Here is a 26,644-nt window from a genome sequence, read left to right as displayed (position 1 = left end):
TACACGGTTGATGGGAAAGCAGGTCTCCGAAACCCCGCATCTCGAGATCCTGTACGGAAGAAGGACGATTAGGTTTTAGGGAGCGTCTCCTATACGACTGCTCGCCGCCGTTCATTTACGTCTGTGTCGCCTTCATCATCACCATGTCCACCGAAGCCGAGAGACTCACTGCCAAGATGGCCACTGTTGACAATAAGGCCGCTGAGGAGACCGATGATGTCGCCGCCACCGCGGCTTCATCTTGGCCTAGTGGAGAGTATAACATGTTTATCCCGCTCGTGTTTATTTCCATGTGTGGAGTACTAGCTAGTTGCGTAGATGTTTCTACTATCTGCCTAGGACGTGATTATATGATCGAATATCAGTATGTGCTTAGTACTATTTATGCCGTGCTTATGATTTATTCATGATTTAATTTAATCAAAAAATTGCTTATATACTCAACATCCTTGTGGCACTGGGTTTGGCCAATTATAGTGGGCCCAGGGTACCTTATCCCCCGTGACGCTTACAACGCCAGTTTCGGTTTCAGCAAGAAGTAACAAGTTTGGCAAGCTCGTCCTGCTCCACCACACAGGCACAGTGGAGGAATACCATGGGAAATCATCAGCATCCTACCATGTTGTGAGACCTACCAGATGCACGGGACCGGGGCATCTTCAACGACAGCCTCCTCGATCCACACAAGACTCAGGTAGAGCTCAGCATCAACAGCGTCCATAGGATCCAAGTCATTCAAACGGCTGACTCGTGCAAAGATGAACATGCGACAAAGTCCGGCTCTTTGTTTCATCTACTATGAGAAGTTATGTGTTGGTCATCATTGCAAGCAGCTCTTGGCTCTCTAGATTGTTCCCGATTCTGATGATGAACATGTTTTTCGAGAAAACGCAAGGAGCGCTTGCGTTTCATTTCATTGAAAAGGTGGGAGATTACAGGCCTCCGAAGAGGTGGTGGTTACAAGGCCAGTTCGTCATCAATGGACGTCCCAGGAGGCGGGCAGCACAACTCTGAGCCCTTGTGCCCCAGCTTGTGCCCAACATTTGGCTTCTACTTTGATCCTATCAACTAATGCATCTATTGAGGGTCTCGCGTGTTGAAGACACAATCATTCCGTTGTTTCCAAATCATCCAAGGGACAAGCATTGTGATGGATTGTAGAGCCTTTTGGAGTGCAGGCGGGGTTTGCTCCTTCGCTCGTTGCCACCAGTCCTGCAAGGTAGGTTCGTTACCCGGTGGTTGCGCTGGTATGTGCGTCCAGTCCAGAATGGTGTGCCAAATTTGCTTGGCCAATGGGCACGCTAGAAGCAAGTGATGGATTGTCTCTGGCTCTTGGTCGCATAGGAGGCATTTCGGGTGGTGCTGCAGGCCGCGTCGGGCAAGTCTTGTTGTCGTCCAGCATCGGTCTTTGTTGGCGAGCCAGTGAAAGAATCTGAAGCGGGGCAGCACCCAACCCTTCCAGGTGAGCTTCCAAGAGGGGCAGCGAGTGGATCCCTAGAATGTGGCGACGTAGCATGACTGCGCCGTGTATATGCCGCTGGTCGTCCATTTCCAAAACAATCGGACGGGCTAAGACTGCGCCGTGTATATGCCGCTAGCCGTCCATTTCCGAAGCAGTCGGTCGGGCTCAATCGAGAGGGCGAATTGTTGGGCAGCCTGCCAGAGCATCAGGTACTGACCTATCTCGTGTATCCCAAGGGTTCCTTGGATGTCGTGGGCCCAGGTGTTCCCATGGAGGCCCTCTGCCACCGTTCTCATTCTGCGTTGCCGCTTGGGGATGCACTAGTATAGAGGGGGGCCGAGTTCCCGGACTGATTGTCTGTGTATCCAGCTGTCCTCCCAAAAAAGGGTTGTCCATCCATCGCCAAGGACCATACTAGTGGATGCAAAGAACATCGCACTCTCCTCTATCGTGAACTATAGGTCTAGTCCTTGCCATGCACGTTCGGCGTCCGTGCGGGCAAATCACATCCATCGCAGCAGAAGCACCAGACCGGTGCGCTCCAGATCGCGGATCCCAAGGCCACCATATTCTACGGGCCGACAGGTGTGGCTCCAGTTGACATGACAGTGCCCTCCGTTGGCAACGGCGCAGCGGGCCCAAAGAAATCCACGTTGTAGTTTCTCGAGCTGTTTTATGGCCTTCCTTGGAGGGGCAAAAGCGAGCAGCTGGTGGATCGGTATTGAGCTCAGAACAGACTTTACGAGCGCTAGTCGCCCAGCTTTGTTCATGAGCCATGCCTTCCATGCCGGGAGCCTGGCCGACACTGAATCGATGAGGGGTTGCAGCTGGGCAGCAGTGGGGTGGCGGAGCGTCAGCGGGATGCCCAGGTAAGTGATGAGCAATTCAACCACCGGCCATCCCAGTTGAGTGATCATCGTTGCAGTGTCCGGGTTGCCATGGATGATGGTAGCAAAACACTTGGCGTAGTGGACTCTAAGCCCGGTTGCTCTGCCAAACAAGGTGAGGACCCCCTTGATGGCAGCCACGTCGTCCTGCATGGCGTGGCAGAACACCATGACGTCGTCGACATAGAGGGAGATCACCGGGATGTCGCGTCTGTGGTGGAGCGGGCGAAGTATGTTGCACTCATGGGCGCGACGAATGAGGCGGCTGGGGGTGTCCACGGCGAGCACGAAGAGTTGTGGGGACGTCGGGTCTCCCTGGCGCAGACCACATCGAAACCAGATGGGTGGCCCGGGTTCGTCGTTGAGCGGGTGCTGGACGTCACAAGTAAGATCACCAGCCACTCCCGAAACCTGGTTCCAAAACCATACCTGGTTAGAACCTCGAAGAGGAAAGGCCATGATATGGAATCAAAGGCCCGCGCGAGGTCCAGATTCAACAAGATCCACGGAGCCTTTAGGTGGTGTAGCATCTTGAGCGATTGCCTAACCAGGATGAAATTGTCATGGAGACTCCGGTTGGGGATGAACGCGTTCTGGTTGCGGCTGACCAGGTCACCAAGTCTGGGAGCGAGCCGGACCGATAGCACCTTCGTGAAGATTTTTGCCATGAGGTGTATCAAGCAAATCGGCCGGTAGTCGTGAAGTTCGCTGGCGTCGGCGCGTTTGGGTAGCAGGATCAATAGCGCTTGGTCAAGCTTGCAGAAGCCGCGGCCGCATAGCTCATAGAGTTCTTGGAAGACGTCCAAGATGCCTTGTCGAATAATACTCCAGCAAGCTCTCAGGAATTCGGCCGTGAACCCATCCGGCCCAGGCGCTTTCCGCACCAGGAGCAGTTTGACGACATTCCTTATCTCCTCATGGATGAATGATGCATCTAGACTTGCTAAGTCGCATGGCTCGATGAGATTGTCCAGGTTGAGCGAGCATTCGCGGTCATCGGGACGACCGAAGAGTTGGTCGAAGTGCGCGAACGCTACTTGCGCCATCTCTTCTTGATCTGTGATGGTATGTCCGTCGACGGAGAGGGCGTGCACCTGGTTTTTCTAGTGGCGGTAGGAGCATTGCCTGTGAAAAAAGGTCGTGTTGGCGTCGCCATCCTTGAGCGTGGTGATAAGGGAGCGCTGCCTAGCGATGGTGCGCTCGAGCGAGGCCAGCCCAAGGTAAGATATCTTGAGCTGCTTCCGTAACCAATCCTCTTGGGGCGAAAACGCGCGTTCTTCTTGGGCCTTATCGAAACACGAGATCAGCTCGCGGGAGATCGCCATCTTGTCCCGGATGCAGCCGGTGGATTTGGCGCTCCAGTTGGTGAGCTTGCGCGTTGTAGCCTGGAGGCGCAGCATCAGGCGGCGGAAGGGATTCGGGTCGTTCACCGAGCCCCAAGGCATGGCCACCGGGTCGTGGAACCCGGCTAAGCGTAGCCAGTAGTCTTTGAAGTGGAATTGTCGTCGTGCCGGGGACGTGGGCGAGCAGTCTAGCTGCAGTGGGTTGTGGTCCGACACGACGGAGGCAAGGCAGTCCGCATGCGCATCCGCCCAGACTGAAGTGCAGATCACTCTGTCCAAGTGCACTAGCGTGGGCGGAGACTGCTCGTTCGACCACGTGTAACACCGTCCGTTTAGGTATATTTCCTTCAACGCAAGGTCGTTGACAAGGCGGCGAAATCTACCCATCATGCGTTGGTTTAGGCTGCCCCTGCTCTTGTCTTCGTCGCGGAGGATTAGGTTGAAGTCACCGCACACCATCCACGGCCCAGGGCAGTCTGCACGCACGTCTCTTAGCTCTTGCATGAATGCAAGTCTGACTAGGCCTTTCAGCTGTTATTGCTTCTGCGGAAGGCCTCTCCTCCTACCGTGACAACCATCTATCAATCTAGTTTGAGAACAAGCTATTTGAAAACAGGAGGGGAGATATCACTATACTAAGCTCCCACGAAATGAGAGTGTGTAGTGCGTCGGGGCTCTATAGACGGTAAGTGGGCCTGGTTTTGGGTTTGGTCGGTTCCTGTGTTGGCGTGCGTCTCGCTGGGTGCTTCTGTTCTCGCGTTCAATGGCGATAATATAAGCAGCGGTGGCGGCGGTGGCGGCTGTGAGTGCGGTGCCCTTGTCTTCTATTCGCAGAGGAGGGTTGCCAATGGCGATAATATAAGCAGCGGTGGCGGCTGTGAGGGCGGTGCCCTTGTCTTCTATTCGCAGAGGAGGGTTGCCACGCCTCTGGCCTTGGAGGAGGGTTGCCCTGTCGTTATGTAGCTGACAGGTGTACACTGTCGTGCCCCTGGCCTGCTGCTCTTCCGCATCGGATTCTTCATGTTTCTTCTTTTGGAGGGGGGCTCGATAGGGACGGCCGTCTGCTGCTTCCGCGCCGGCTGTGTTGCCTTCTTCTAATCCGCAACAGGTTGCATTTCCTCTACTCTTTGTCTTGGATGCAGTTGGTTCTCTTCGTCATTGTCCGTTGAGGCGGGCTGCCTCCAGCAACTGACTGCACAGGGCCCCCAAAATTTGGAGGCCCCAAAATCAGCAGGTGTTGGATAGACTGCTTTATAATCTGAATAAGAAAAGGCCGTGTAGCCCAATCAAGAGCCCATCGACACAAGCAGGTTGCCCGATCGTGGTAGAGGCTAGGGTTCTACCAGGTCTCGAACGTAGGTTGTAGGGGTGGAAGTGCGGGCTGCGAGGTTGGGGACGCCGGCGCCGGCGGTAGGGCGCCGTCGCGGCGTGAGAGAGAGAGAGAGAGGCGGCTAGGGTTTGGGGCTCTCGTCTCCTGAGGGAGACAACAACAGAATATATTGTTTATTGTCTGATTAATATCGAAGGGGTACATGTGTTTATAAAGGAGGACAGCCTCCACTAAACCCTAGATAACTTGGACTCTAACTTGGACTCTAATATAACTTGGACTTCTAAGATAGGTAAGATAACTTGGGCTAAGCCCCTAATTAACCTTGCCCATTGGGCCTCCTCCGTTGGTACGTTGTACCGGTCATAACATCTCTCCCCGCCTTCTCAAACAGCTCGTCCTCGAGCTGAACATCTGGAAACTGCTGGCGGAAATCGTCGAGCTTCTCCCAAGTCGCTTCCTCCTCTGGCAGGCCGGTCCATTGTACCAAGACATGCCAGACGCCGCGACGCTGCTGCGCCTGTAGCACCTTCGCCACCTGTGCGGAAGCTGGAAGGAGGCGGCCATCCGAAGTAGGAGGAAGGGCCGGTGTCGCTGCAGGAGGGTCCCCGCGGTAGGCCTTCAGTAAGCCGACATGGAAGACGTCGTGGAGGCGAGAACCAGCTAGCAGCTCCAAGCGGTATGCGAGTGTGCCAACACGCTCCAGCACACGAAAGGGACCAGCGTAGCGAGATCCCAATTTGCGCTTGGAGCGCGGGTCCAGAGACTGCGTGGTCCCGTGGAGGAGGCGCAGCCACACCCAATCGCCCATCGCGAACTGCGCCTCGCGATGATGAGCATCGTAGTACTTCCGAGCCAGCTGCTGTGCTTGGAGAAGACGCTGGCGTGCCTCAGCCAGAATGTCGTCGCGGGTGCGGAGTAAGTCGCCCGCCGTCTCGGACCGAGCCGTCCCAGGCTCGTAAGGGAGCATCGCCGGAGGTGGGCGCCCGTAGACCACCTCGAAAGGCGTGGTGCGCAGGGCGGAGTGATAGGAGGTGTTGTAGCAGTACTCCGCCCACGCCAACCAGTCCACCCAAGCTCGTGGACGATCACCAGTAACACAGCGCAGGTACATGGCGATCACCTTGTTGACCACCTCGGATTGGCCGTCTGTCTGAGGGTGGAACGCCGTGCTCATGCGGAGCTTCACGCCCGCCAGTCGAAAGACATCCCGCCAGACACGTCCCGTGAACACGGGATCACGATCGCTGACGATGGACGACGGAAAACCGTGGAGGCGGACGATGCCGTCGAAGAAGGCCCGCGCCACGGAGGCGGCTGTATATGGATGACCCAGGGCGATGAAGTGCGCGTACTTGGAGAAGCGGTCAACCACCGTGAGGATGACGGATTTGCCGCCCACCTTGGGAAGGCCCTCGATGAAGTCCATGGAAATATCCGCCCACACCTGGGAGGGTACGTCCAGCGGCTGCAGTAGACCCGCGGGTCGTAGTGTCTCCGTCTTGTTCCGCTGGCACGTCACACACGACCGCACCCAGTCGCGGACCATCGCGCCATCACCGGGGATGTCAAAATCAGTACGGAGACGATGGAGAGTCTTCTGCACGCCCTCGTGCCTTGCAGAGTGCGCCAAGGTCAGGACCTGGTGGCGCAGGTCGCCATGGTCGGGCACGAAGATGCGGCGGCCATGTAGGAGTAGCCCCTTGTCCAAGCGCCAGGGCGCGTCCAGCTCGCCGGCGTCAAGGCGCTGGCGCAGGCCCTGGGCGTCCACGGCCGTCGAAGTTGCCCGGCGAATGTCGTTGATGAAGGTGAAAGATGGCCCGGAGCGAATGCACATGATAGTGCCAGCCATGGCGACGTCGTCCGCGACATCCTCAGTGTCGCGGCGGGACAAGGCGTCGGCGGCCGTGTTGAGACGGCCGGGGCGGTACTCAACAGTGAAGTCGAAGCCAAAGAGCTTGCTGATCCACTGGTGTTGCGGAACTATGGAGAGGCGCTGGTCCAGGAAGAACTTGAGGCTGTAGTGGTCCGTGCGCACACGGAATGACCGGCCCCAAAGATAAGGCCGCCAGTGGCGCACCGCCTGAACCAGCCCAATAAGCTCGTGCTCGTAGGCCGCGAGCTTGTGATGGCGAGCGGCGAAGGGGCGGCTGAAGAAGGCGAGCGGTCCCTCGCCCTGGTGAAGGACGGCGCCGAAGCCGATGCCAGAGGCGTCGCAGTCCACGATGAACGGCATATCAAAGTCCGGCATCTGGAGGACGGGTCCCGTCGTGAGCGCCTGCTGGAGAGCCTCGAATGCCGTAGTCGCCTCCTCGTCCCAGGAGAAGGCGTCGCGTCGAAGGAGACGCGTGAGTGGCGCGGCGATGAGGCCGAAGTCCCGGATGTACTTCCGGTAGTAGCCAGCGAGGCCCAAGAAGCCGCGGAGCGCCCGCGGTGACCGCGGGATCGACCACGCGGCGACGGCGGCGACCTTGTCCGCGTCCATCGCTACCCCCGTCCGCCGAGATGACGTGCCCCAGGTAGGCGACGGAGGTCGTGCCGAACGAGCACTTCGAGTGCTTGAGGTGAAGACGATGCGCTCGAAGCTCGTTGAAGATGATGGCCACATGTTGTAGATGCTCCGCCCAAGATGCACTGTAGATGAGAATGTCATCAAAGAAAACAAGCACAAAGCGGCGCAAGTATGGGCTGAGCACGTCGTTCATCAGGGCCTGGAAGGTCGCCGGCGCGTTGGAGAGGCCGAACGGCATCACCAGGAACTCGAAGTGGCCATGGTGAGTGCGGAACGCCGTCTTCTCGATGTCGTCAGGGTGCATGCGCACCTGACGGTAGCCCGAGTGGAGGTCGAGCTTGGTGAAGAAGCGCGCTCCGTGTAGCTCGTCCAAGAGCTCATCCACGACGGGGATGGGGAACTTGTCCTTGGACGTGAGGGCGTTGAGGGCGCGGTAGTCGATGCAGAAGCGCCATGTGCCGTCGGACTTGCGCACAAGGAGCACCGGGGCGGAGAACGGCGATGTCGAAATCCGGATGATGCCCTGCGCGAGCATGACCGCCACCTGACGCTCGAGCTCGTCTTTCTGCAGCTGAGGGTACCGGTACGGACGCACGGCTACAGGTGCCGTGTCCGGCAGCAGGTGGATGCGGTGGTCACAGGGCCGCACGGGAGGGAGGCCCTGTGGCTCGTCGAAGATGTCGCTGTGCTGTTGCAGGAGGTCGGCCAGGAGGGGATGCGCCTCGTCCAGTGCGGACGCCATCAACTGGAGCTGTGGAGTCACGGCGCCGGAGCCGCCGATGCCTATCCACTGAACGCGACGGCCGCCCTCGCGCCAGAAGATGAGGGACAGCACATCGAGGTCCCAAAGGATGGGGCCGGGAGTGGACAGGAAGTCGATGCCGAGGATGAAGTCGTAGCAGCCCAGGTCGATGCCGACGCAGTCGATGGAGAACGGCTCGTCACCGATGAGGACGGGAACCTGCCGCGCCACCCCCTGGCAAGCAAGGCGGTCCCCGTTGGCGACGGTGACGCTGAACTTCTCCGAGCCCGCCGGTTGGAGTGCGAGGCGGCGCATGGCGTCCCCGGACAGGAAGTTGTGCGTCGAACCCGTGTCCACGAGCGCGGTTAGACGCTCCCCGTTGATCGTCACCGGAAGCAGCATCGTCTTTGCCGTCTTGATGCCAGCCATGGCATGAAGGGAGACGACGAAGGCGGTCGTGTCGACCGGCCCGTAGGTCGTGACGCCGGCCTCGGAGAGTGTGGTGGCGTCGAGCTCCGCGGTGAGGGCCTCCACCTCTGCGTCGTCGACGGTCTCCAAGTAGAACAGGCGGGCGCACGTATGACCCGGCGCATACGGCTCGTCGCAGTTGAAGCACAGGCGCTTGCGGCGCCGCTCGAGCTGCTCGGCCGACGTCAAGCGCCGGAAGGTGCGTGTCGGCGCGGGGGCAGCCGCCGTAGCGGCCGGCAGGGCGGGGCGTGTCGGGGTGGCGGCTGCCGGGGCGGGGCGGGCCGGGGAACGCGTGCCGCGGCCGGGGAACGCCTGCTGCAGGGCGTTGGCGCGCTGCTCGTACGCGCGTGCGTAATACATGGCCGTCTGCAGGTCCTGGGGGTCGCGCATCTCGACGTGGATGCGGATGTGGTCGGGAAGGCCGCCGACGAAGAGCTCGGCGCGTTGGCGAGCCGTGACGTCAGGCGCATGGCAGGCCAACGTCTGGAAGCGGTCGGCGAAGTCCTGCACCGAGGTGGTGAAGGGAAGGCGACCGAGCTCGGCCAAGCGGCTCCCACGTATGGGGGGGCCGAACCGGAGGAGACACAGGTCGCGAAAGCGCTCCCATGAAGGCATCCCGCCCTCGTCCTGCTCGAGGGCGTAGTACCAAGTTTGGGCGGCCTAGGACGCGATCCACGTGCGGTCGGACGCCATGGTCCGCTGCCCCCTGAAAAACTGGTCGCACTGATTGAGCCAGTTCAGGGGGTCGACGGTGCCGTCGTAGGTGGCGAACTCCAGCTTGGTGAAGCAGGGTGGCTGCTGCACGTGTGGCGAGGCCGCGTAGGTGCCCTCGTGACGGCCCAACGCGGCGGAAGGAGAGTGTTGCGGCACCACGGAGCTCCCGGCGTACGGATCAGTGTACCCGCCGAACCCCCCGAAGGTGGGGGCAGGTGGCTGCAACACCGTCGGCTATAGTGGCGCCGTCGTGTAGGTCGGCGTGTCCATCCACGTCGGTAGCGGGGACGGCGACGGCGGCCACCGGACCTGGGTGATCGGCAGGCCCTGGGGCACGACAGTCGCCGGGGGCGGTGGCGCGAAGGGCGCCGCCGGCGAAGGCAGTGGTGGCGGGGTTGCGTACGGAGCCTGGAGGAGAGTCCGGAGGTTCGAGACCGCCAGGTTGAGGTCGCGGATCGCCGAGGAAATCTCCGCCGGGGAGAGGACGGGAGCGGGTTTGGCCGCCAGGGCCGCGGGACCGAAGGCGGCCGGGCCTGAGGTGGCCGGCGGCGGTGAGTGGTGCGGCGGCGGCTGCTGCTGTGAGGTGGCGGGGAAGGCGGTGGTGGCGGCGGCGGTGGTGGTGGGAAGGTCCGACAAACTCATCGAACCCAAGCTACCTGATACCAAATTGGTAGAGGCTAGGGTTCTACCAGGTCTCGGACGTAGGTTGTAGGGGTGGAAGTGCGGGCTGCGAGGTTGGGGACGCCGGCGCCGGCGGTTGGGCGCCGTCGCGGCGTGAGAGAGAGAGAGCGGCGGCTAGGGTTTGGGGCTCTCGTCTCCTGAGGGAGACAACAACAGAATATACTGATTATTGTCTGATTAATATCGAAGGGGTACATGTGTTTATAAAGGAGGACAGCCTCCACTAAACCCTAGATAACTTGGACTCTAACTTGGACTCTAATATAACTTGGACTCTAATATAACTTGGACTTCTAAGATAGGTAAGATAACTTGGGCTAAGCCCGTAATTAACCCTGCCCATTGGGCCTCCTCCGTTGGTACGTTGTACCGGTCATAACAGATCGTCTATCGCCTGAATCGTCGTCTCCCGGTATCGGGCTCGTAGCCGCCTCTTCCCATCGGCAATTGCGCCCAAGACCTGATTCCATCAGCCGATCTGACCGCTTGCCCTCCAGTCGTCGCCCTCGCCTGGTTCTCCTGCGATCTATGGATGGATGGTAGTGGGTGCTTACCAAACCTAAACAATCCCCATGTGAGTGCTCGGGGCCTATTTGCTGCAGGTTAATTCGATTTGCTTCAGATAGTAAACTTCTGAAAATTGAATTTTGCTATAGAAAACAGAAACGTATCTGCTTCTACGGATCCTGAAAATAAAGGTGCTCCTCCTTCAGTCCAGCTAGCAATATCATACATATGCAAATATGCTCTCTGTAGTCCAGGCTGATCAATAATAAATTGTTTTATATGCTTTACAGTCAAAAGTTTAAACTCCACATAGATTGCTAGAACTGTTTTTGGAGATGTTTATTTTGGACCATGCAAGGCAGATGTTCTACGTTCTTTTTTTTTTTTTTTTTGCGTGGGGGATGTTCTACAGATTTCATTGCGATTGGATTTCCGGAGATTCACGGCACCATTGGCCTCGAGGAGATTGGGCAGTATCTCCAGATCTGGCTGCTGGTGTCCCGCATCACCCTCTCCGCAGAGCCGGACACGCTCTCCTGGAAGTGGACAGCCAGCGGCAGCTACTCAGCCAGGTCCTGCTATCTAGCCACCTTCCACGGTTCGATCACCTGCCGGTCCTGGAAGTTGATCTGGAAGAGTTGGGCCCCTCCGAAGGTCAAGTTCTTCCACTGGCTCGCTAATCAGGACCGCTGTTGGACTGCGGAGCGCCTTGCTCGCCATGGCCTAACACATCACCCTCGGTGCCTTCTTTGCGACCAAGAACCGGAGACGATACAACACCTGCTGCTCTCTTGCCCATTCGCGAAGCAGACTTGGCACGGGATCATGTCCTGGCTGCGACTACCGGCACCTGTGCCCGACCAGGACGCCTCGCAGTAGGACTGGTGGCTACGCGCTCGCGAGGCCACGCCTCACCTGCTCCGCAAAGCGCTGGCCTCGATTGCGCTTCTCGTGCCTTGGATGATCTGGAAGCATAGGAACGCGTGTGTATTTGACCATGTAACCCCATCGCTAGTTGAGCTCGCCGATGCGATCAAGGACGAGTCCAGGAATTGGGCGCAGGCAGGGGCCAAGGGTCACCCTGCCACCCTCTGCATTGATCTGGTTGTAACACCTCTGTACTAGCCTCCTAGGAGGTTGTCTTTCCCTCTTTTCAATACAATGAAACGCAAAGTCTTTTGCGTTTTCTCGAGAAAAAAAAAGCATACATATTTTTTTCATGATCTTTTGATGAGTGGTTTTTTGTCAATCATGCACACAGTGTGTACTCAAAGAAGCAAAAATGCCGAAGTGACCTTTAGTCCCTTGATTTAACAAAAGTGTATGCATGCTTGAGGGTGTATTATCTGTGTGATGTAACTAAATGAAGTCCCGACAATTATTTTCTTGATACCACAACCTGTTAAAGACAATCGCAGTTATTCGCCGTTATTTGGATAAATATCGCACTTATTATTATAGTCTACTATTGCAAATTGAAAAATATGACATTATAGTCTACTATTAAGCTGATTATTCTTCTGCTTCTAAATATGTATACTGATACTCCTTCTGAAGGATATAGTTTTTTCGAAGATTGAAGATAGGATATCAGAGTTCTATTCCAAAAGGAATCATTTCTCTCTGCGGGACTACTGTTTTGTAATTCTATGTAATGTGTGTTGGCTGTTTACATTCTTAGTGTTTCAGAGTATGCAGGATTTGAAGTATGGGGCAAACCAATGTGGTCATAACAAGTATGATACCAACGACGCTGTGGTGGCAACAGGCTTATAGCCATTTATGTTTTGTAGTTAATCAATGTACATGATGTTATACTTCTAGATCTTGTGCTATTTTTGGAATAACCTGAATCTTGATTATTAGACTATACGCTGTAGCACTATCCAGGACTGCGAAAAGGGCTCACGATGTTGTGAAATATTTGGTCAACCTTACCCACATAGTTACTATGATGTTGAAGTTTTAGTTGTAGGATAATCTGTGATAACTGAAGAACCGGTTGCTCAAAGTTATTCTAACCCTTGTTTTTCAGGTTATGGAGATTTCCTTATTGAAAAGTATGCTAACAAATGAAGATGGAATGACGTTGTGCACATCCAACCAATGCAAGCATATATCAGTTCTCCAGTTGTGTGCTACATCTTCATACCGTTTCTAATATCGTTCAAATGCAGTAGGTTTGCTCCAGGGTGATGTTTTCTTATCTTTTTTCCCCTCAAATCTATGGGGTGGATGCTTCAATTATCTTGATGATTTTTTTACTTAAGAATTTTATCAGTTATTAAATGTTACACTTTAGGCCTGTCTGATGGTTAGACCGTGCCCTTGAAGATATTTTTTACTTTCTAGACGGCCTTCGTAGTTTATTACTAATGCTACTGGTGGTTGTTAGGATTAGCTCAAGACCTGTTCTGTGTAGATGTTCATCTCTATATATGGGACTCAGGGATGTTATCTGATCTTTTAATTAGGAATATTTTTAATTAGCATGCCTGACAGTCTCCATTCCATGTTAGTGCTATCTGTTTTTTTTTTGGTAATAAGTTGTGCCCTGCTGATTTCCCTTTTCATTAGTAGTATTTGAGAAAGTGATGACTACTATCTCCCTGTGCTAAGTTAGGGTCACGTCTCTTCTTTTTTCTTATAAAATGTACCATGGGACTCATAATTCATTTTTATTTTGTTTGCAGACATTGTAATACAAATGAAGAAACAATGCAAATGAAGCAATCTATGAAGAAATCTATTACAAGGATTGTGTTGTTCAAGTGAAATGAGAGATACTATGCAGATGCAGATGGGGAACTTCTACTTTGTCTCATCTCTTAATGATGACCTGATATTTTTTAGTTCACTTTTTAAAATCTATTAGCCCCAGTGCATAGCGGACGGCTAAAGCATGCTGATAATGTCAAGAGAGATCGGGGTAGACCGAACTTGACATGGGAAGAGTCCATAAAGAGAGATCTAAAGGATTGGAGCATCACCAAAGAACTAGCCATGGACAGGGATGCGTGGAAGCTTGCTATCCATGTGCCAGAACCATGAGTTGGTCGCGAGATCTTATGGGTTTCACCTCTAGTCTACCCGAACTTGTTTGGGACTAAAGGTTTTGTTGTTGTTGTTGTTGTTGTACTTTTTAAAATCTATTAGTTTTTGTACAATTTCATACATCCAATATTAAACTTGTGCAGATACGATTCTGTCTAATGGTTATTCCGTACTTTTTTTCACGGGGGAGGTCGTTCTATACTTGTGCGCCTGGGACATGTTTCCTGTAGTAAAAACTCTAGCTCACTTCCCATGTATTGTACTCTTGAAGATTGCCATTATTTTGGCTCGGTTATGCTTCCCGATATCAGTATGGCTTCTGATTTACAACATTTTCGTTAGTGTTGCCTTTGTATTATCGGATAGATTAGCAGGTTGGCTCTGGATGACGTGTATGCACAGCAGACCATGCCAGCAAAAAATCGTTGAAACGCCCATTCATATGACCCACTAAAGCATTCTAGCTGGCCAAACATCAACTACTGGTCGTAGTATCACCGGGCGCGGCAGAGCGCGCCTATCCATCTTGTTATGATGCAAGCTCGCAAGAAAGCTCAATCCAGATAATTCCTTTCCGTTAGATGATATTAGTTTAGACTTGTATTTCTTAGCCCACAGGTTAGGGACTCTTGCCAGGAATGGTTAATCTGAAAATCAAGGAACGGATTAAACTTCAAGTAAACCTACGTCCCAGTCTCCTTATTTATATCAGTCCCTAGCTTTGGGGCCGGCCTCTCATCGAGCACCCCTACAACTTGAGATCGGGAGGGTTGTTGTCATCCCCGAGTTCTACCAATAACAGTAAAGCTTAGTCCAGATAATACCTATCATATAGCCGGGCTGCCTCATCCTGTGTTCCAACAGTACCCAAGTGAATTTGTTTCTTGTCAACTTTTATAGCAGCTTGCCATTTCATATTTTTGAAATAGACCCCTCTCATTATGCATGGCTCTTGGTCCACATACTGCTTTCTTCTATGTCGCTTTCTGCGCTTAATCTCCTTACCTAAAATAGTAAGAAAAGCGAAACAAAATGTGCTGATTAGCTATAGAGTATTTTTTATGTTCAACACACATATCACGCAATCTTTGACGAGGATGTAGATAAGAAAAATCACGCTAATACAAAATGTTGTCTAATTGTATTAAATCTGCTTGGTGGTTCAACCATTATGAGATGAAGAAAGTCAAACATGACTTGCTTTGTACTCCCTCCATCCCATAATATAAGATGGTATTACAACCAATATGTGAGTATATCGATTGCAATAAATCTGATATTAGGGGACGAAGGAAGTAGTTTTTACTGGAGCCAAATCTAATCGAACTTAGACTGTAGAATGCCTTTTTTGGCAATAAGATCACAACTCTGTCATCAACTTAACAATAGTTTTGCAAAAATATAGTGCATGAAAACTGATACATGTTCTGCTAACGAATCCTAGTTTGCTTGGAAACTTTATATGTAACTCTAGAACACGTCACCTCCATATAAACTGTATACGGTCACAAGAAATACCGAGAATACTATGTAAGAAAATGTATGAACCTGGATAGTATTGGTTTTTCTCTTCCTTCAGAGAGTCGGAACCATTTGAGGATTCTGGAAGTACGTCAGAAGTCCTGGTCTGCAGTGAAAGGTTTCTTCATGAAGCAAGGCCATCCTTGCCATTGTAAACAAGCTTTCAGTAGCATTAGAAATAGACTTACCAAGGGCAGTGGGTGCACACTGAGCGGATTGACATTTGCGTGTTCAACTTCCCCATTTTTTTCATTCTCAACAGGCTTAGGAAGATCAACTGGCAATGAATCTTTGCCTGAAACAAAATCTAAACTGATGAACTGTTCAAAAGATCCCAAATACATACTGAGCCTTGTTTTTAAGGCGACCCTGAGGCGTCAGAGCGCTCCCCCTCCGCTTTAGAAAATCGACCGCTTTGGGCGCCTAGGTGCCTAAAGCGTCCGCCTAGTCGTCACCTAGGCGTCAAAGCGCTCCCCCTCCCTAAAGCGGTAAAGCGTCGCCTTGAAAACCATGATACTGAGTTCATTGACCCATAGAATTGTTTTTATATGTAAATGATCCTACCTTATTTGGGTTCTAATAATGGGAAGAAAAATGATGAGAACAATAACATAATCGTGGTCTAAAAAAAAATCCAACCAGTCTTGGGAAGCTATTTTCATTATTAGTCAAACCAGCAGTTAACCTATAAGTCCGGCAGATCCCACCAGTAACCTACATAGCAGAGCTGTACTCACAAAGGTTTATTTCCATGTACTCGGTAGTAATGCACAAATCGGGTTCTATTCCACGAATGTTTCCTGACTATTTGCGCATACACATATGAATATGAAATGTGTACAAATATGTTATTCCATTTTTTTCTAAGAGTAGTCTGCTGCTTTGGAATGTAAAATGATAACAGGTTACAGGAGTGCCAGAACAATTGATACCACTTTTCTCAAAATGAATGATGTAATCCTGGAAAGAAAAATGGCCCTACACAGCAAAATAAAAAAGATGCCCCTCTCTACAAATAGTGCTCTCGTATGATTTATTCAACATGAGTCACTTCTACTTTTCACCATCTGTTTCAGCAAATTGGCAGCCTGCACATTGTTAGGAATAAGCAACGTGTATTCCCATGAGGCCATAGGCCGATATATATACATGTACAGGTGTGGAACATATGCAGGAAACCCCTTATACAACAAGATAAATACAAAAGGGTACATGACTTATATTATAACTCTAACACCCCCCCCCCCTCAAACTCATGATGGATGAACAACACTGAGTTTGGAGAGATAAAAGCCATGTTGTGCTCTAGTCTGGGCCTTCGTCAGGAAATCTGCCAACTGTAACTCGAAAGGCACATACTGAAGAGCAATAACCTGATCCTGCACACCAGCACGCACATAGAAAGCATCAACACCAATATGCTTGGTGAGCTCATGTTTCACAGGATCGCGCGCAATGCTAATAGCACATGTACTGTCAGATAAGAGCAGAGTCGGTGTAGTGACAGAAAGACAAAAATCCTAAAGTAACCACCGTAACCAAGTCACCTCTGCCGTCAAAAGAGCCATCGCTCGCAACTCAGCCTCTGCACTCGAACGGGAAACTGCAATCTGTTTCTTCATCTTCCAGGCAATGAGAGAACCACCAAGAAAAACACAGTAAGCCGAAAGTGAACGGCGATCTGAAGGATCACTAGCCCACGTAGCATCCGAATAGGCCTAAAGTTGTAAAGAACTGGAGCGAGGAAAGAATAGACGGTGAGAGATCGTGCCCCAAAGATATCGGAGAACACGAAGGAGATGACTATAGTGAACCGATGTGAGAGCGGAGACGAACTAACTCAGAATATGTACCGGATAAGAGATATCCGGACGAGTGACAGCTAGATAGACAAGACTGCCAACAAGATGACGATAACGCGTCGGGTCAGGCAGGGGATCACAATCAGTATCACGGAGGTGAACATTGAGCTCCATGGGAGTCTCAACAATGCGCTCGTCGGTAAGAGCAACACAAGCAAGAAGATCCTGGATATACTTTTCCTGGGATATAAAAAAGCCATCAGAGGTATAGAGACTTCAATCCCACGAAAGTAGCGAAGAGGTCCAAGATCAGACATAAGAAACTGCTCACTAAGACGGGCCTTTACGAAGGCAATATACTCTGGGTCATCCCCAGTGATGATCATGTCATCAACATAGAGAAGAAGAAGAGTCCGACCACGAGGAGAAAGGTGAATAAACAATGTTGGATCATGAGCACTTGCTGAAAAACCAACGGCAGTCACCACAGAGGCAAAACGAACAAACCAGGCGCGGGGGGCTTGCTTAAGGCCATAGAGAGAGCGACGAAGACGACATACCATGCCATCAAGAACAAAATACCCAGGTGGTGGCTGCATGTACACCTCCTCACGCAGCTCACCATTAAGAAAGGCATTCTTAACATCAAGCTGAGATATAGACCAGTGGCGTGCAGAGGCCACGGCAAGAAGTGTACGAACAGTGGTCATGTGGGCCACAGGAGCAAAAGTCTCGTCATAATCACGACCATGCTCCTGCTGAAAACCACGAGCCACAAGACGAGCTTTATAACGCTCAAGAGAACCATCGAAGCGAGTCTTAACCTTGTAGACCCACTTACAAGTGATGGGACGGACTCCGGGAGAAAGGGAAACAAGATCCCATGTACCAGTGCTGCGTTCAAGAGCAGCAATCTCCTCTGCCATCGCAAACTGCCATTCAGGATGAACAACAGCCTGATGATAAGTAGTCGGCTCAAGAACAGCAACACCAGCGGTGGGAAATCCAAAGCGATCAACAGGCGGACGAGGACGAGAACGCAACCCATAGGTAAGCTGAGACGAGGATGACGACACATCCCAAGAGACATCCATAGGACGTGAACGACGAGTGTAACACTGAGGAAAAGATGGAACAATGCAAGGAGGAATCGCCAAGGTAGAATCGGGAGGTGGCGACGAAGAAGTCACCGGAGATGAAGGTGTAGAATCTGGTGACATGCTAGGCAAGGAGACCGTGGAAGATGGTGGCGGTAAATCGACAAGAGATGGAGAAGCAAAGGAAGCGGAACGAATAGGCAAAGGCTCGATGGGGGTGATAGGTGTGTCAGGAAAAGTGAGGAAAGAGATATCCTCCACTGAAAAAGTCAAGGAAGATGGGCGTGGGTAAAAGGGACGAGACTCATCAAAAGTCACATCCCGAGAGATACGCATCCGACGACCGATAGGATCCCAACAACGATAGCCCTTATGCTCATCACTATAGCCTAAGAAGACACACTCAACAGACTGAACGGTCAGTTTGGTGCGTTCGCGAGGGGCAAGAAGAACATAGCAAACACAACCAAACAAGCGAAGCATCGAATAATCGGGAGAACGATCAAAAAGACGCTCGAAAGGAACACCACCCTGTAGAGCAGCGGAATGCTGGAAATTGATGAGATAGGTGGAGGTGGAGACGGCCTCAGCCCAAAAATGAGGCGGGAGAGAGGCAACAATCATCAATGCACGAGCCGTCTCAAGAAGATGACGATGCTTGCGCTCAGCCACGCCATTCTGAGCGTGAGCACCAGGACAAGAGAATTGAGAGAGAGTTCCTTGCTCAGCAAGAACACCACGCAACATCTTAGAGATATACTCGCCAGCGGAGTCAGCACGAAACACACGAATGGGCGAAGAGAACTGAGTATAAACCATGGCAGCAAAACGCTTATAAATAGACAACACCTCACTACGAGAAGTCATGAAATAAAACCATGTGTAACGAGAGAAATCATCTATGAGAATAATATGGTAACTGAATCTGCTTGCCAAGACGACAACCCTGACACTCTAAAGAGACATCTCCTGAGACAGACCTCAAAAGACCTCGACGAACTAAAGAGGACAAACGAGAACCACACAGATGACCAAGTCGATGATGCCACTGCTGGAAGGAACCAGTGGCGGAGGCAACCGAAGCGGAGGAACTGGCGATAGTGGTGGCAGCGGAAGGAACATGAAGCCAGTCCAACTCCCAAAGACCCTGAGAATCATGGCGGCGAGGGCCAGCCCCAACCAGAGTGTGCGTGCGACGGTCCTGGACAGAACAAGCATCAACGTCAAGGATGACGCGACAACCAGAATCAGTAAGTTGACCAGCAGAAAAGAGATGCATGGTAAGTCGAGGAACATGAGCAACATCAGGAACAAAATAAGGAGTTGTAAGATTGCCTCTACTAACGACAGAAAGAGGAGTACCATCAACAGTGAGGACATGAACAGGAGAATCAAGCGATCGAAGAGAGGACAAAGTGGAAGAATGAGAAGACATATGAAAAGAAGCTCCAGAGTCCAAAACCCATGGGAATGTACCTGATTGTGTAGAAGGTGGTTGCTTAGTGCGGGAAGCGTCGGTCATAGAACCAGTAGTACCCGTCGAGGAAGAGCCTGAAGCAGCAAGCAAACGCTTAAGTCTCAGAATATCCTGCTCAGTCAAAGCGATGGCTGAAGCTATCGAGGTAGATGGCGAAGTCCCTGAAGATGATGATCGTACCTTGCGCAGGTGTTTCCTCTTTTGGAAGCACTGAGACTCAATATGACCATCATTGTTGCAGTAGCCACAATGTGAACGGGGGCGACCTGAGCCTCCAGAAGGAGTGGGCAAAAGCGGCGGAGCACTCGAGCGAGAAGAGGTCGATGCAGCAGGTGGCGTAGAAGGACCCGAGTAGCGAGCACAGAGGGAACCTCTAGTAAACCAGCACCACGTAAGCGAGTCTCCTCAGCACGAATCTCAGAAAGCGCCTCCATGAGAGAAATACGGCCACGAGCAAACAACTGAGCACGCCGGGGCTCAAACTCCTTATGAAGCCGAGACAGGAACTCGTAGACGCGATGAAACTCCAAGTTGGCCTGGACAGCCTGGCAACGGGGGCAAGTATGACAACCAGCACTGCGGAGAGAATCAAGTTGGCGCCAGATAGCAGAACTCTGTGCATAGAAGTCATCAACAGTAGAGTCACCCTGCTGAAAAGCATGTTCCTGACGGACCACAGAGAGGTATAAGGCATCACCAGAGGGCTCATAACGCTGACGAAGACGGGTCCACATCTCAAAGACAGTAGGAAGGCCCAGAAACTCAGAAGCAAACTGAGGCAAAACACTAGCAGTGAGAACAGCTGAAGCACGAGCATCATCATCAACCCACTGGGCGTAAACAGACAAAGCACCATGATACGTCTGAAGAGCCTCCTCATAAGCCATAAACTTCTCATCATAAGCACGATCAGCAGCCTCATCAGCAAACTTAGCCGCATTCTTGGCAGCCTGATTAGCATCCGCAGGAAGAACCGGTGAAGTCGGCGGAGTAGGGGCCACGGGAGGAACCGGACGTGGCAGACAGCAGACCTCACTAGAAAGAACACCCCATAGACGGATGCCACGCATATGAATGCGCATGAAGCCAACGAACTCGGTGTAGTTAGAGCCATCAAAAATCACCGGACAACGAGGAACAGCAACGTAGCCAGATGCAGCAGACATTTTTTTTCTTTTTTTCTTTTTTTTTGTTTGGACGGGAATCAGATCAGATCGAGATTGAGCTCAGATCAGATCGAGAGCAGAGGCACCAACAGGAGCGGCTGGGGGCGGCTTGAGGCGACAGGAGGCAACGGGATCCGACGGCTGGGGCAGCTGGAGGCGGCGGGATCCGACGGCTAGGGCGACCGGAGGCGGCTGGAGGCGGCAAGATCCAACGGCTGGGGCGGCGGGATCCGGCGGCTGGGGGCGGTGTGATCCGGCGGCTGGATCCGACGGCTGACGGGAGGCAACACGACGTGCGAGGATAGCGAGCCGAGCGGGGCAGAGCCTGCTGTAGGGCTCGATCCGGCACCTGCGGCAGGATTCAATCCTGCGAGAAGCAGCAGGAGGAGGAGATCGAGAGGTAGCAGCGAGATCCGGCGGCAGCAGACAGACGGCGGTTGCGTGGAGATTGGATCGGAGCACGAGTTGCGCGTGCGGAGAGAAAAAAAACTAATGCTCTAATACCATGTTAGGAATAAGCAACTTGTATTCCCATGAGGCCAAGGCCGATATATATACATGCACAGGTGTGGAACATATGCAGGAAACCCCTTATAAAACGGGATAAATACAAAGGGGTACATGACTTATATTATAACTCTAACACACATTTGGAAATGAATTCCTCTTCCTACAATGTAAATTAGACAAATTGACCAACCTGCACCCCGTTTGATAGCACTTGGCTGTGCAGGAGGTGGCAATGGCATGTCGCCATGCAGGAAGCTGCATTTGGTGCAGATTTATCCAGTGCGGTAGGTAGGTTTTTGTCCTAGACGTGTCTGATGTGACCTTCAAGGGCATAAGAAGCCAGTATTGTGAGTCAATGAGTCAAGACGAGACCCCGCGTACCAACTCATAGACTAGTCGTGACTAGTCACAATTAGTGTTCAAGTAGTTGAGAAAGTAGATAGCATAAATACTAGTATGGTACGTAAATATTGAAGGAGCAGAGTGCTTTAGTTGGGGGAGGAGCAGAGCCGGCGGAGGAGTAGAGCTAGAGGAGGAGCAGAGCTGAAACAACTGCAACAATGACCACCACCAGCCGTGGCCTCCTAAGAAGTGGCCTGTTGTGCAGCCTGCTGTACAAAGAGCTACGTTGAGAGTGCATACTCCACAGAGTAAAGCCTTATGCTCCTTGACAAACCTAATAAGTGGGCCTTTTGACCAGTCACTCAACCAAAAGCCCTTGACTAGTCAAGAATAGTCAAAGGCAAGTTGAGAGATCGATCGACTACACCAGGAGTTGAATCGAAGTACCGTGTTGACAGCCAAGCTGCTTCCTTGTGCCCTAACAAGGTAGGTCAGAGATACCCTTGTGAAAAGTCACCTCCTGGCTGTACCGTGGACAACTTAGCCAGCTCCGGTACGCCACAAATTGCAACGAGTAAGCCAGCTATAATATGCCTCAAATATCATCATAACTGGCCTCTAACTATTGCTAAATCACTGAACGGGATTCAAGGTGAGCCACACCTGACAGAATGGACATCTACAATTAAACCAAAGCATCATGTTTACTTCGTACAAATTTACATGGTGCAAGGCAAAGTTTTCGCTTACAAACAAACAAGCTGCTACCTTCACACGCAGATGGTGAAGTGGTGAAATTTGGTCTCTAAACAACCCACAAAAAACAGTTATATACATCATCAAAGAATTATGAAAAGAATGGAAGCTTTGCCTTGTCATTTTGTCAATTTCCACACTCAGTTATATACATCTATTACCATTCCCACCATTGCAAACCTTGGAACAGAAATATTGTGTCATGTCGCCTCCAAGTATGGTCCCATCAGGTCGGTACCAGCAGAACTGCCAAAATTGTTTTTAACCGCCGTTCTTGTACCGGCAGCAATTAATTCATAACTGAATATCCCACTCATGACAACACATGCTCTCCATTCATTCTATTATCCCATAACTACTCACACCTCCCGCTTCAGTGTTTACAGAAGTACTAAACCTACTTGCATGTGGACCATGGAGCACCCTACCACATTCTTTGGATGGAAGTTTCACAAAAGTTCGTTATGTATAGAACAAGAACAGATTAGAGCTAGCTATAGCTCTTTATGTACAATTTGTTTTCTTTTATCTGGAACAATTTGCCACAGAGGATATACTGGAAGGTTCAATTGAATAGACAGGAATGGAAGTATGGAACTGATCAGTATGATGAAAAGCCATGTTTTGACAGCATAGTATACATAAAACTAAAAATATTTACACATTTTCACAACATAGATTCTCTTAACAATTCTTTAAACAGAAACTAAACAATTCTTTACAACATATCAGCAAGATGTTTCAAGGTGTAATGAGTTTGTCTTACCAGAACAAAGACCCAATAGTCGACGTCTCCTCAAGCTAACCATACTTGAACTGCCACCTGCAATAGGGTCCCAAATATGAGAATATACTAAACAGAACGAACTAACTAATAAAGAATTGGTTAAGCAAACAGTATGGAGTTAGAAGTGGAGACTTTGAGAAAGCAACAAATGGAGTGCAAGTACTCAAGGGCATCTGTATGCTATCCATTGTTAATATGCTTAAGTACATACTAAACAATACCAGTTATGAGTAACACTGTTCTTAATGGCCATGAATACTGTTCATAAACAATAATATCACCCATGTTCGAAGAAGCAATACAATAATCCTCAACTATTTGTTCAACACTTCCATAGACTTCTAACACGGTAAGAAGGTGTATGTTGCTAACCATAAACCACACTTCTAACAATTATAACTCGCTTAAATTGTGTGCCAGGGACATGAAAGCTTCAATACTAGAGAAAAAAACAAGGTAGGATAAACAACACTAAGCAAAATTCAGGCCCTTCACAAATAACAAGGTTTAAACTTGGAGAAAAAAAACAAGTGACTCCGCTTCGAAAGATAGTCATCAGGCCTACAATAAAGTAGCTAAATTATATGTGCCAAATATGTTCAACCAAATAGCACTCGGTGTAATTCCATCATGCATCTGGTAAGCACTCTACCACCTTAATAGATTGTTTAGTTGCCTCAAACAAATGAATGCAGAAGACCTCGCTCATTTCTTAGTAGCATAAGCTACTAACACATTGAACGGAACCTAGTCATACCGTATGGCCATAGTATGCATAATAAGAAACTAATAAGTTATCTTCACTTCCTTAGAACAGGAACACCACCCTCAAAATTCCAATCAAGTATTCACTGTTACAAGACATCCCTTCCTGAACTTGCTCTCCTAGGAGGGTTGTAACGCAACTCTATCTGTTCAATGCAACGAAACGCAAAATCTCTTGCGTTTTCTCAAAGAAGAAAAAAAGACATACAACTTCCATTTGTCCATTCTGAAACCATTACAAGTATAACAAGATGCCGACCTGGGAGGACAAACATCAAAAATGAATAATATCAATTGATGCGGACTTGACGCCGGGCCTCCGCCGCGATTTGGGCACAGCGCGCTGCCGTGAGGCTCCTGTACCACATAGAAAAGACCAAGCCATGGCGACGATGGACGGGTGGTTGGACGGTGGGAGAAGGGCTCGAAGGGGTAGGGTTTTGGGCCATGGCAGGATGGCTTAAATAGCCGAGGCAGGCAGAGTGCCGGGTTGAATGCGCAGTGCCTGAGTAGGCTTCTCGGGCTCATCCCTGTGAATGCCGGGTAGGCGGACGGCCTGTCAGCCGGCATGAATGCGGGCAGCCGGACGGTCATGTCTGCTCTGAATGCGCGGGTGGTTCTCAAGACGACGCGGAGAAGGGGGGGGTGGGGGGCGGGCATCGGAATCCGACGTGGCAGATGTTGGGACTCGCCAAAACTTCCCCCGGTTTGGTGCCGTTCTGCAGTATTTCAGACGTCCAGACCAGTCCCGGCAAATTTGGTGACCACTCATTGGATGGACACCCAAAAGTGTCCAGACCATCTGATCGGACATTTGGGAGAGATTTGGTGATCCGCGTTGGAGTTGCCCTAAGGTGTTGTACTAGTCATTGCTACCACTCTCTCCGTTCCTAAATATAAGACCTTTTAGAGATTCCACTATGGCATACGGAGCAAAATGAGTGAATGTATACTCTAAAATAAATCTATATACATCCGTAACTAGTCCATTTTGAAATCTCTAGAAGGTCTTATATTTAGGAACAGAGGGAGTAGTTACCACAACTGACCAAACACACTAGACTCCAGGGCCTACAGAATCCTGCTACACATCGGACATTTCAGAATTATATAATTTCCTAACGGTGAAGTCTAAAAAAGTCATCACATATAGCCAGCCTGCAATGCAACTCCAAATACAGGTTCGGTTACAGATAATTACAGAATCTACCGTCAAATCAAGAACAGACAACACTTGCCAATCAAAACAATGTTTTAGTCACAATTATCATAATACCAATCGATGTAATTCTACCAAATCTTCATGCCACGATTCCCGATTACATCCAGTGCCATGAACCGAACGGAGAAAACATCATAAATAAATAAATCGCAAACACAGGACGCGAGAAGCCTCGCCCAACCACCCAACAACCCAATCGACAAATCCAAAGAACCCCTCAAGGACACAAGAATTTTCTACAAGTCTGCCCCCACCAGTCCCCAACCACCGCCACCTTCCAATCCAAACGCAGAAGAACTCAACCAGAAAGAACTCACAAGATAAGACTGTGGAGCAAGCAAACAAGCATCGTCACAGCCAAGAACAGGCGCGGAATTCACGGAAACAAGAAAGGCAGCCAATACTACATACGAGTCCTGTAATTCAATAACCATGACGGCGACCAGAACCAATGCGGCGCGACGTCCAATAGGGGCTGGCAAGAACGGCGAGTACGTACCGGCGGCTTCGCCCGGCCGGCGGCGGCAGTAGGAAAAGGCGGCCCAAGGCCAAGGCGGCAGCGGCAGCGGCCGCGAGACGAGGGGAGAGGAAAAGTTGGTAGGAGAAGTTGGCGAGGGATACAAAGAGGGTGGCTCACATCTACCACCTTTGTTTCTCTCTCCTTCGCTGCGACGACTCTTATCTCGCTTCCTCTCCTCCCGTTAATTACTTGTGTTTTCTCGGGGCATTTTCTCTCTGTATTATTTTGCGATGAGGATCGGCTGACGCATCGCCTTAGCGGTGGTGGCTTCGGTTCGTCGTATGACGGTATGAGGGCTTTCTCTAAAAAATGCACCAGGGATGCTAACCGAGACGAACACAAAGTTTTTTTTTAAGGACACAATATTTTAAGATTTACAAAACCATCATACACGTCTCATAAATGATGGAAGCTACGCGTTATTCATCAAATTTCAAAACCTAAAAAAGAAGCAGGGATCAATAACATATTTTTAATATTACTAGTTTTAACGATAATTCGTGTCTCATTCATATAATAAAGATTAAAGTATGATGGTTATTTGATAGAAAACGCGGCAGCAGGACAATCTCAAGGCCCATGAAAATAGACGAAGACCTAACCACATGAGGGGTCCTCGGAGCTCGGATAGGCGGCAGGAATTCCTCTTGGCGAGCAAGCCAAGATGGTGGCGAGTTGGATCATATCGATCTCTGGTGAAACCCTAACCCCCATCATCATCTATATAAGGTGGGGGCTAGGGGTAGCTATTCTTAATCTATAGTCATCGAACTGTAATCTCGATAGCCTCTGATACGTCTACAACGTATTTATAATATTAAATTATTAAATGCTATTATATTATTATTTTGCATATTTTATATATCATTTTATATTATTTTTATAGACTAAGATATTAATTTAGTATCCGGTATGAGTTCCTATTTTGTGTGTGTTTGATGGTTCGCAAAAAAATCATACCTACCGAAGTCCAAACATG

The 26,644-nt window shown here is 50.6% G+C and overlaps 1 protein-coding gene across 1 annotated transcript in view; it reads right to left on the bottom strand.

Annotated features, from left to right (window-relative positions):
- LOC123401011 (ethylene-responsive transcription factor-like protein At4g13040) overlaps window positions 1–25,797 on the bottom strand; it is a 28,518-nt gene extending 2,721 nt beyond the window's left edge. Inside the window, exons 1-5 of the mRNA XM_045094728.1 lie at window positions 25,645–25,797; window positions 23,138–23,194; window positions 15,410–15,516; window positions 15,249–15,327; window positions 14,525–14,705 (exon numbers count right to left, since the gene is read on the bottom strand). Coding sequence (XP_044950663.1) covers window positions 14,525–14,705; window positions 15,249–15,327; window positions 15,410–15,516; window positions 23,138–23,180 — 410 coding nt within the window. The 5' untranslated portion in view covers window positions 23,181–23,194; window positions 25,645–25,797. The remainder of the gene's footprint in view (window positions 1–14,524; window positions 14,706–15,248; window positions 15,328–15,409; window positions 15,517–23,137; window positions 23,195–25,644) is intronic.
- Window positions 25,798–26,644: the final 847 nt, after the last annotated feature.

Source organism: Hordeum vulgare, chromosome 6H, assembly GCF_904849725.1.
Source record: "Hordeum vulgare subsp. vulgare chromosome 6H, MorexV3_pseudomolecules_assembly, whole genome shotgun sequence".
Lineage (NCBI taxonomy): Eukaryota > Viridiplantae > Streptophyta > Magnoliopsida > Poales > Poaceae > Hordeum > Hordeum vulgare.
This window is presented reverse-complemented; position numbering and strand designations above follow the sequence as displayed.